General features: G+C 34.8%; 1 protein-coding gene across 1 annotated transcript in view; it reads left to right on the forward strand.

Annotated features, from left to right (window-relative positions):
• Positions 1-11,316, forward strand: part of LOC127851840 (mitochondrial carrier homolog 2-like) — a 32,514-nt gene extending 21,198 nt beyond the window's left edge. Inside the window, exons 10-12 of the mRNA XM_052385787.1 lie at positions 5,721-5,788; positions 6,741-6,816; positions 9,126-11,316. Of these exons, the coding sequence (XP_052241747.1) occupies positions 5,721-5,788; positions 6,741-6,816; positions 9,126-9,221 (240 nt within the window). The 3' untranslated portion in view covers positions 9,222-11,316. The remainder of the gene's footprint in view (positions 1-5,720; positions 5,789-6,740; positions 6,817-9,125) is intronic.
• The last annotated feature ends 1,213 nt before the right edge of the window (positions 11,317-12,529 follow it).

The following is a 12,529-nucleotide window of genomic DNA, read 5'->3' on the forward strand; positions in this document are numbered from 1 at the left end:
TAAGGCCTCATATTCACATGTTCTTTTGGATCTTAACATCATTTTCAAAGTTATTTGCTTAACTTAATAAAGATCTGTGTTGGTTTCGTGTAATTTTTACCGAGGCTGTTTTCGGAGAAAACCCGAGCTTTTGTCATAGCCAGCTTGTCGTCCGACAAAGGCGTCGTGCTAATACCTTAACATAGGCCATAACTTTTTAAATATTGAAGATAGCACCTTGATATTTGGCATGCATGTGTATCTCATAGAGCTGCACATTTTGAGTGGTAAAATTTCAAGGTGAACATCATCCTTCAAGGTCTAGGGTCGAAAAAAACAAAGTCAAGGGAAGTAATAAGCTTTAAATGGACATAGTTATCTGACCTGCCCACGTATATATTTTTAGCTCGACTATTATATATGAAATATATATAGTGGAGCTATCCTACTCACCCCGGCGTTAGCGTCTGCGTTAGCGTGCAAATGTTTAACTTTTCGTACTACCCCAATTATTTTCATTGTCCCTTGACATATTGCTTTCATATTTTGCATACTTGTTTACCAACATGACCCCAACCTATGAACAAGAGCAGACAACTCTATTAAGCATTTCGTCATAATTATGGCCCCTTTTCCACTTAGAATATGCAGCAAATGTTTAAGTTTTCGTACTACCCCATTTATTTTCATTGTCCCTTTACATATTGCTTTCATATTTTGCATACTTGTTTACCAACATCACCCCAACCTATAAACAAGAGCAGACAACTCTATCAAGCATTTTGTCATAATTATTGCCCCTTTTATACTTAGAATATGCATATTATTGATAAATCTATGTAAAAGTTTGCGTACTACCCCAAATATTTTCCATATCCTTTGACATATTGCTTGTGTATGTTGCAAACTTGTTTACCAACATGATCCCAACCTATAAACAAGAGCAGACCACTGTATCAAGCATTTTGACATAATTATGTCCCCTTTTACACTTGAATAATTGAACATTTTGCTTAAATTGTCATAACTTTATTTATGGTCACATTTTATTATTACTTTGACTAAACAACACTAACCTGAATACCACAATGGATTCCACCCAAACAATACACCACGCCCCTACCCAGAATCTCTTTCCCCCCCCCCCCCACCCCCCACCCATTTTTTTTAAACATCTAATAAATTACCACACCCCACATTATACCCCCCTCTCACCCCCCCCCCCCCCCCCCCCTACCCCCCCCCCCCCAATTTTTTTTTCTCCTTTTTTATTTTTGAAAGATCGTCTAATAAATTATTAAATATGAAAAATTTCCCCATGATGGCTTACGTTATACTGTCAAGCACTCGAATAGTCAAGCGCGCTGTCCTCTGACAGCTCTTGTTGTTAAATAAATCAAAGCGGCGCAGTAGGCGGAATTGTGTTTCTGACAAACACATTGTGGTAAAAGGTCAAGGTCATCGTTTACTGTCTATGGTTAAAAATACAGATTTAATGGAAGTAATAAACTTTAAAAAGGGAGAAAATCATTCAATATTGAACAAAGCCACTTTATATATTAGGCATGCATGTGTATCTCATGGAGCTGCACATTTTGAGTGGTGAATCTACAGTCACGGTAGTGGCTTTTAATTATTTGCTACTAAAATAGAGATTTGTTACAGACAATTATTTTCAAGGGAAGTAATTTATATAATTATAAATCTCATATTATATATTTTCCTTACCAAGAATTGAAGTTCTTTTCACAGTTACTGTACAGATTTATTATTTTGATTCTTTATAACCCAAATGATCGATTTGTCAAAGTTTTTTTAAATGATATTATAATACCCCCACAAACGAAGTTTAGGGGGGTAAATAGGAGTGAACTTGTCGGTCGGTCTGTCTGTCTGTCCGTATTAAGTGTCCGCTCTCTAATTCAAATAGTTTTCATCCGATCTTCACCAAACTTGGTCAGAAGTTGTATCTACATGATGTCTAGGCCAAGTTCGAACATGGGCCTTGTCGGGTCAAAAACTAGGTCACTGGGTCACTTAGTGCGTTTTAAACATTCAGCATGTTGTCCTCTCTCTAATTCGAGTAGTTTTCATCGGATCTTCACCAAACTTGGTCAGAAGTTGTATCTAGATGATCTTAAGGTCAAATTCGAACATGGGATATGCCGGGTCAAAAACTAGGTCACGGGGTCACTTAGTGCGTTTTAAACATTCAGCATGTTGTCCACTCTCTAATTCAAGTAGTTTTCATCTGATCTTCACCAAACTTGGTCAGAAGTTGTATCTAGATGATCTTGAGGCCAAGTTTGAACATGGGCCTTGCCGGGTCAAAATCTAGGTCAAGGGGTCACTTAGTGCGTTTTACACATTGAGCATGGTGTCCGCTCTCTATTTCAAGTAGTTTAAATCCGATCTTCACCACACTTGGTCAGAAGTTGTAACTAGATGATGTGTAGGTCAAGTTTGAACATGGGCCATGCCGGGTCAAAAACTAGGTCACGGGGACACTTAGTGTGTTTTAAACCTCACAATGTTGTCCGCTCCCTAATTCAAGTAGTTTTTATCCAATCTTCACCAAAATTGGTGCAAGTTTCAATATGGGTCATGACGGATCAAAAATAAGGTCACGGGGTCACTTAGGGCGTTTTAAACAGCACAATGTTGTCTGCTCTCTAATTCAAGTAGTTTTCATCCAATCTTCACCAAACTAGGTCAGAAGTTGTATCTAGATGATGTCTAGGTCAAGTGTGAATATGGGTCATGCTGGGTCAAAAACTAGGTCACGGGGTATCTTAGTGCATTTTAAACCTCACCATGTTGTCCGCTCTCTAATTCAAGCAGTTTTCATCCAATCCTCACCAAACTTGGTCACAAGTTTTATCTAAATGATCTCTAGGACAAGTTTGAACATGGGCCATTCCAGCCTAAAATTAGGTCATGGGGTCACTTAGTGCGTTTTTTAACATTCAGCATGGTGTTTGCTCTCTAATTCAAGTAGTTTACATCTGATCTTCACCAAACTTAATCAGAAGTTTTATGGAGATGATCTTAAGGCCAAGTTAGAACAAGGGCCTTTCTGGGTCAAAAATTAGGTAAAGGAGTCACTTAGTGCGTTTTAAAAATTGAGCATGGTGTCCGCTGTTTTTTGTGAAGACGACATGCAAAATAATATGTGTCAATGCGGCATGTGGGGGTATTTGTCACATTTGTGACAAAGCTCTAGTTATAATTTCTTTGATGATCATTACATACCTGTGGACTTATGTCCATAGATACATGATCAACTCTGGTTATGATCTCTTTTAAACCACAGGCCTTGGTTGTCAGTGATGTCTGACATGGTCATAATTGATTGTGAGACGCCCCCCCCCCAAAAAAAAAAAATCAAGGAAAGTAATAGCCTTTAAAGGGAGATGATTTCTATACCTGCCAAATGATAAATAGAAATTTTATTTCAATGCGGCGCAGTAGGGGGCATTGTTTTTCTGACAAACACATCTCTTGATGGGTCACTAGGTCAAAGGTCAAGGTCACTGTCACCTCTAAAAAAAAAATTAAAAAAATTCTAACAAGCTTTTGCAGCAGAGCGTAGCACCAGTTATGCGGTGCTCTTGTTATTTACATTTTACAGTCCAAGATAAAAAATATTGCTAAGTTGTTTGATATCTTAAAATCCAGGGCTCCCATTAATTGTTTAAGCTACATGTTCAGGTGGACTAATGCCATACAGTTTCACTTATCCTGACATAATACTTTTTTGTTCTTACCTTGCTCTGTGTAACTTTTAAGTAATTTAATTTCATACATGTAGAAGCATAATATGACTAGAAGAGTTTATTTTTAGAGTGTCCCTCAATTATGCAAAATTAATGATATTACAGCTTAACAAATAATATTTTTCTATCATGGTTTATTGTCGAAAAACCCATGGTAAGGAGTATAGATGCATATGAATGAAATCACCAGTGTGAAGCACGAGTGATTTGATAACACGCATCTTTACAACTTACTGTGGGTTTTTCGACAACAAACCATCATAGAAAAATATTATTTCGATTCTAAAAAGATTCTGATTGATTTGGTTCAAGCTTAGGAAGTGAACTATATTTTTTAGTACTCCGCCCTTCTTAGTACAAAGTTCGCTATTTAATGACGTCATTGAATTGTACAAACATATGACATCGTTTTAATTCATAAATATTTTGCAAATGACGTCACTTTCATTGAAAACAACTATCGTAGAAACTTAATGACGTCATGTTTATTGATGCTACTGAAAAGCTGATATGCTATAAATGTTTTCTGAATTACGTTTCCTAACAAATAACATTCTTTGTAGGCGTGGTTATGCCACTTATCACTAAATATACAATTTGTTGTTTCATTACATTTATATACATGCTACATTTATTACATTTCTTTTAGAGCTGGTTTTAGCACGTGCATTTCACTGCAATATTTTCTTTATTTATTCGGAACTATTTTCGAAACATTAAGCTCCGCCCATAAGTTATTGCAGAATAACCCACACTGGGTTTCCTTCTTTGTCTATAGAAAACAAGTTGCGTGCCGTGTTAGAAGCTTTTATAGATCACAATAATGTTACAATTTCAAAAGTAATGTTAATAGTTTAACAGTCAATAACCGGTATTGTGCATAACAAACATATTCATTTATAAACAAACTTAACTTACTAAAACTTCTGAATAAGTGTCAAATGTTACAAACGTACTTATGCCAAAAAATCGTAATAAAACTGCAAGCAAAAATGAAATTGTTAAATCAAATCTAAGGGAACTAACCACAACAGGCTTGTGAATTAACATGTAACAACAATTATTCTCCCTAGTTAAAGCACAGTACAGGGTGTGTTTGAACACTCTATGATTTATGGTTTTATTTTAACATCAAGTTTTGCAAAATACCTGCCAAATGTCTGGATTTTTTGCTAGTTTATTAGAGGTAAACAAGCCAGTGTATTGTTTCACTTGTCCTGTAAGACTGGCAGAATAATAAATGTCCGGGCATTGTTTGTCCTTTACAATCGGACAACCATTCATGTTAAGCCCTGTAGTCATGAAATGTTTCACCCTTGTAGTATGATATGGTTGTTCACAAACTTAGTGGAAGTTATTTCATTTACAAACTGGTATACTGGCAAATATTTGCTGGTAAACTGAGAAATTTTATTGCCAGTTTTTGGTGTTATTATTATTTTTTTATTTGAGAACAGTTACCTGTAAACCTAGATAGTAGGACATTTTTATAGGTTTTTAAGAGTTTAAAAATAACTGTCTATCAAACTACATATTATGCTAAAAAATTAAATTTACAAATACAAAACTTCCATCTCCTATTTCAGTTGATGCTGGTAATGATTTGCCCTTAAAATCTAGATATTATTCCAGTTTTGGCTGTTATAATTTTTTTTTTTTTTATATTAAATAGTTTGCATGTTTCCATTGTTTTGGTTAAAAAGTGTAAAAAAATGATGTTCTATAAAATGTGAAAAGAATTATGCCAATTAATGGAATTTACGGGAATTTTACATAAAGAACACTTCATTGTCCTATTTCAGCTGATATAGGTAATGATTTACCTCCTTCATGTGTAAACCTAAATAGTTAGCATGTTTCTATTGTTTTGGTTTAAAAGAGGAGTATAAAATTATTGTCTTTAAAACGCAGTATTATACCAATAAATGGAATTTACAAATAAAACACTTCAATCTTCTATTTCAGCTGATAGTGGCTCCCTTCTCCTATCCATTCACCCTTGTTGCCAATATTATGACCATTGCTGGAACTGAGTGAGTATGGCTTTCCTTTTGTGTGCGATAAGGCTATAGGACCCAGGTCATGTGAAAATGGATCATTTGCCACATGAGGCCAGTGTAGCTAATGACCAGCCTGCGTATCGGGAGCTACCCTGTCGGCTTATGAGACCAATACACCTTTAATGACTCTAGGGAACATGGTAGATCCAATTCAGATTTTTCAGATGCAAAGGCATGTCTGGGGCTACCCTAGCTGCACAATGCATAAGCCTTTTGAAATTCTAGAATTTAAAAAACATGAGAAGTGTAGGAACTAGTCTGTTGGGCTGCTACTTTGTATTTGAAACCATAGATTCTGCCTTGCACCGCAAAATGTTTTCAATGATTTCTAATCTGGGAACTGCTGCATTCATCAATGTGATTGTATCTCTACACTGTAGAATGTAGGGTCAATAATTTAATATGATCCTGGTCAAGGAACATGCAACGAAGATCCGATGTGGGTCACTTGCATGATTTTATACATGTCATTTATGAATAAGAGCATGCATGTTCCTTTAAATCTTTTACTGTTCCTTGCTTATATATAGATATCTATAAGTCACATTCTGGGCAAATTGGACTTGACACATGTACGTTAAGTTTCGTCCCAGATAAGCCTGGGTATTCTGCGCAGGCTTAACAGTGATGACACTTTCCACGTTTTATAGAATTTTTCATTTGAAGAAAGTCTCTTTAAAACAAAAATCAATTTTAGTTGAAAAGTGATGTCCCTGACAGACTGCACAGGCTAATCTGGGATGATACATAATGTAAATGGCTTAAGCCCAGTTTCCTCAGAAAAAGCCACAAACGTACTCATGTTGCATCATGTAAATCTTATACTGATCTTGAATAATGCTTTGAATACATGCATTTACGTTGTCCTTAGTTTTTGACTGGTCATTCCTTCTAATTATGTACACATGTTGGTATTTTGTTTCAGTTTGATAGCGGCCAACCCTCCCAACATGAGGCCTGTGTCAGGATGGAGAGAGTGCTATGTCAACCTCAAGACTGAGGTAGGGGATCTTGTTGAAGTAGACTTACTGTGACTGCAGGATTTTAATAGCAAACAGTTTGGATCCTGATGAGACGTCTCATCTGGATCCAAACTGTTTGCCACAGCTTTCAAAATTCTGTTCCAACACTGAAAGAGTTAATAACTTACATGATCTTTCCATAGCACTCATTTATCCAGGCGTTTAATTAAGGATTGATTTTTATTTTTCAGGCGTTTATGCAGTATGAAAGCTTGGGGCGAGTTTTGAAAATTCCGTGAAGCGCGCTAGCGCTTCTCTGTAAATTTTCAAAACTCCCCCTGAGCGTTCATACTGCATAAAAGCCCGAAAAATAAGAATCATTTCTTATATTTATATTTGTCCTTTGATTTGAAACAATTGGAACATATCCGAGCATAAAAAACAGCTTAGAATTGTATGCTTTTAGGGAGGCAACACATGTTGTAATCTTAGTTTCGGGAACAGCTACTACCCGCCCCTTAAGGTTTTGTTATTCATTATTCCTGCGCGAAGAAAAGGAGTTCTGAAGTTTTTCTATTAATTATAATTACACTAAGCACATTATTTGGAAAATTAAAACATCGATTGCAGCTGAAACTGTGCTGTAGAATAGATTAATGCCATTATTTAAGCTTCGACAGGGGTCATAGACTCATAAAAAACTATATTTAGTTTAAACGACACGCTTACCTCAATGGCAACTTTATTCCAATGTTAATAACAATAAAGTAACAACTTCCAGTGTATGTTCTTAAGGTGTTATGCATGACAAACACACAATCCGAAATACGTTTTGGATTCTTTCGGTGCTTTAATTTAAACAAATATTAAACTGTAAACAATCCACCACGTCCATATTGTTTTCGTAAAATGTTTCATCACCAAAATGACGTCACACGAGATACGTCATAAATTTCGTAATCAAGTGATAAAAATAAAATACGGAAAGCTGGTTCGGTGATATATTTAAAAGAAATAATTGACAACTAAGAAAATTGATCAGATTAATCGAATACTAGGCCGGTGCTGAATAAAATGAAGTTAATTTTGCTCGGCCCGAAAATCTGAACCACTTGCCGATGCTTGTGGTTCAGTTTTTCTAAGCCTTGCAAAATAAACTTCGCTTTATTCGGCACCGACCTAGTGTTCTCTATATTTTTTCTTCAATTTCGCTTTTGTTTTTAATGAAACATCAAAGAAACAAAAGTAAACAAACTGGTGATGTTTATTCATGTTTGTTACTATATTAAAAAAGTAGTGCGGTCACAGTACTGGTCACTGTATAACTACGCGTCAGCGTCTTGAAACCATTGGTCGGATTTTAGAAGCTCCGCCTTCGAAGGCGGTATCGCCAGCTTACGGGTTACGCAAAATGAACTCGTTCATTTTTCTACAGAAAATTAAGAGTGACTGTAAATATTGTCAATTTAATACAAATTGCAGGTTTTAAAAGCATCAAATGAAAAGAATTTAACGTGCAGATATTTTTTGTAAAAAGCCCTTGGTGAGCTTTAAGTATTTGCTTTTTATCATATACATATGTGCATGTATGCAAGTGTAAAGTGGTTAGCTTTAAGTATTTGCTTTTTATCATATACACATGTGCATGTATACAAGTGTAGAGAAATAATTATTGTCCCGTACCGGTTTCACCGGAGGGGACTTATGGTTTGCGCTCTGTCTGTCTGTCTGTCTGTCTGTCTGTCTGTCACATTTTTCTGGATCCTGCGATAACTTTAAAAGTTCTTAATATGTTTTCATAGAACTTGAAACATGGATAGATGGCATTATGGACATTATGCATGTCATTTCATTTTGTTCCTACGTCAAAAATTATGGTTGCTATGGCAACAAATAGACTAGAAATACTGCTGAAAATGGTGGTTTTCTGGATCCTGCGATAACTTTAAGTTTTTTTGTTTTTTTCATGAAACTTGCAACATGGTTAGATGGCAATATGGACATTATGCATGTCATTTCATTTTGTTCCTACGTCAAAAATTGTGGTTGCTATTGCAACAAAACAAAAAAAATCTGAAAATGGTGGAATTTCTGACAATGGTGGAGCCGGTAGGGGACCATATTGCTTGACAATGGCCTTGTTTTCTTTGTAGCTTAATCTGCAAAATGTGTATCTTAAAAAAATGTGCTGTTGCAATAATATTTTAAGTAAAGGAAATATAGTATAAGTTATCATAAGATCTAGAAAGGTACATTAAGTTCTACATTAACTCATCAATTCTAAATCAGCATGGTTTTGATGCCTTCAAAATGAATTTACTTTTCTATTTATGCGTCCAATTTTCCAGAAACAACTGAACCGTGGTTCCAAATCTTTTTTCCGCTACGCCATGTTGCCCAAGGGCCAGTATGTGGCCATGGGACGACACATCCAGAAGTTCTAGTGGACTGTTAACGTAACACAATAGCCTTGGTAACCTGAAGAAGGGTTGACCTACAGTGAAACCAACGAAACATTGTTTAAAGGTTCACAAGTTGTAATCATTATCCGATTTCTTGCTTTTATGGTATCTATTTACGTGAAGGAGTTGTTTATATCACATGGTGGTGTTTTAAATAGATATTTTAAAACTGGATTTACAAGAAAACTGGTTAAGGTTTTTGAATTCATTTTATTGATAGCAATTCACTTTAGTCTGAATATTGTTTCTTTTTTAGGTGCACAGTTTCATGTCATAGATTAACATAATTATGTAGGTGAAAGTTTTCACCACTGATAAACATTTGCTTCTTAAATAAACTTTGACTTTCATGCATTATAGATATGTTTCAGACACCAATGTTACATTATTACACCAATGTTACATTATTACTAACCTTTATTTCCCAAATAGATTGTATTTTGACGTATTTGTAGTCCCATAGAAAGTTACATTTAATTATAGACTTTTCTTACTACATGTAAATTCAAGTTTAAAGGCTTCATTTCCAACCCTTCGATACTGATGAGCAGCAAACAGCATAAAACCTGAACAGACTGCGAGTTACTCACAGGCTGTTCTGGTTTTATTCTGGTTGCAAAAGCCATTTTCACTTTGCTTCTTACGGAGGAATATTTAATGCTATTGATAGAACTCTGATGACCATAGTCTTCCAGCCTGTTTCATGTAATAAACTATTCTCAGGTATAATATTATACCCATCTACACAATTAAATTACGTATTACATTCTAATTTGGTGTATTTTCAATCATTTAATATGCATTTTCTCTAAATTGATTTGTATAAAAGGATGAAGATACAATCTTTTATTTAATAAGTTACACAATTTAATGCTCAAATGGTTATTGCATGTTTTTGTTAAAGAATAAAAAATAATGGCTGTAATTTTAGGAAAGGGTAAGTGCTAAAAGATTACAGTTATTTGCATGAAAAAAGGAAGTTTAATGCATTCAGTCTTTTCTTAAAACGTAAAATACAAAGACAGTAATATAATACATGTACTAGACTCTAAACCAAATAATCATAGGATATGTGTGTTTTGGTTGAATTTTATGTTGAAGTGATATACTCAGTAATTTGTGTTAGCCTTTTATACCATTAGTGCATAATGTTTATGTTATGAATAATTGTTTATTTGAATTTTTAAGTTAGCTGTGAATTATGTTATTCAAATCTAATTTTTACAAAGAATGTATCAGTTGAAATAGCAATACATAGACCAGACATGTGAAACTCATCTAAGAGCATATTATAACAACTATAGACACTTTATTGTGGGTTCAACTATTTCCTGGATGTGATAAACTAATGTCCCTTATGACTCAAAGCAACTTATCTTGAACACATGCTATGTAATGTAAAAACTCATGAACTTTTTTTGCACTCTTTGGATAGTAAGTAACAAAATATGTAGAAGAGAAACAATTGCTTGTTAGGTGTATTTCTTTTTTTCATGTTATTGTATTCAATAAATTTTGTATTCATAGGGTCCATTGTTCGTTTATGTTATCATACTACTGAATGACTGACTGAAAAAGTAAATTATGAAGACATTTCCGCAAAAAAGTATCTTTTCTGTTTAATTGTTTTAGATAATATCCGTTTTAAAGTTGAACATGTGTAAATCATACTCCTGCAGGAGAAGGGGTATATTGGATTCAATCTGTCGGTCCGTTCGTCTCTCTCCATTCTTTATTAAGTTTGTGGAGCTAAATTCTGCCACATCTCAAGAAATAAAGTTGAAACTTGAACATTATATTGAATAGTGTAGCAGCATGAAATATGGTTGTGTAAGATACATTTGATACTCCCTTTGATCCACCAAACATTCCTAAGCTATTTGCCTTTGAACAGAGCCGACAAAGCGGTGCCGGGTATTAGTGACACCTGTGACAAAGCCCTAGATTGCTCAAATGATGCTCTCGTTGTGTGTTATTAATCGTAGACGTGGCATATCCTACTTTAATTTCTATTAATATATGTAAATGAGATGTCATGTATATGCGAAAAATGACAAAATAAATTGCACACATCGTTCGCTTTCATTTGTTATTTTACTTTTTGTGTGTGGGGGGGGGGGGGAGGGGGAATATGCAGAATAAGTCAATCTTTGAATAAAGACTCTGAACGATATAACAATTTCGGGAAAACACTCATTGAACTTTGTTGCACGCAAGGTATGCATATTTTAAATGGGCGTAGCAACGATGATTTTTTAGGACATTTTACATGTCTTACATATAATGGCGCTAGTGTTGTTGATTACCATGTTGTATCCACTGAGCTATTTTCTCATATTACTTATTTTTGCGTGGAGATGAGGGACGAGTCTGATCATATGCCTATTAGTTCTAAAATAGTTTTGGGCAAAAAGAAAATCATTCATGCTAACTTCGTCAATCAATATTACTTAAATAACGGTATCGAACACTATCCAAAAATAGAAAAGTATAAATGGAAAGACGCGCACAAGCAAGATTTCCTGAGAGTATTTGAAAACAGTTTTAACATTCAACATACGCAAATATTTGAAGCAATCGCGTGCACGGATATTGCCGAAGCGATCGATAAAATATTAAATTTATTCAAATACACTGCATCCGATATGAAGGTTAATTATAAAACAAACTATCTTAATGAAAAGGACACTTCAGTAAATCAACCGTGGTGGGATAGAGAATGCAACGCGGCTAAACAAACGAAGTACGCAGCATTAAGAAGATTCCGGTTAAGTAATGATATATCGGACTATCAATACCATATATCACTCCGTAGGGGTTTAAAAATATGTGCTCTGCCAAAAAACAAGCGTATCAGACGACGAAAAGGAACGAATTGGTTTTATCGCGTACTAAACCAGAGTTGTTCTGGAAAATAATATAAGGTAGTAATAAGAAGAACAACAAAGTTTCTTGTAATATAGCTCCATTAGCATGGTGCGATTATTTTATAAGCCTTCTTTGTGAAGACAATCAACCAAGTCTAAATGATATAAACCTAGAGGTTAACGAAACTGAAGATGATCAAGATCAAATTTTAAACACATAAATCACTAACGAAGAAATAATCAAAAGTATTTCAAAACTCAAAGATGGAAAATCGCAAGGGACCGATGGCCTTGGGGCGGAATTTTTTAAAAGTACGATGCATCTGATAACACCTTTATTTCGCGATTTATTTAATAAGATTCTTAATACAGGATTTTTTCCAAATACTTGGCGGACAGTATAATTGTGCCGGTATATAAGTC

Source organism: Dreissena polymorpha, chromosome 11 (assembly GCF_020536995.1).
Source record: "Dreissena polymorpha isolate Duluth1 chromosome 11, UMN_Dpol_1.0, whole genome shotgun sequence".
Lineage (NCBI taxonomy): Eukaryota > Metazoa > Mollusca > Bivalvia > Myida > Dreissenidae > Dreissena > Dreissena polymorpha.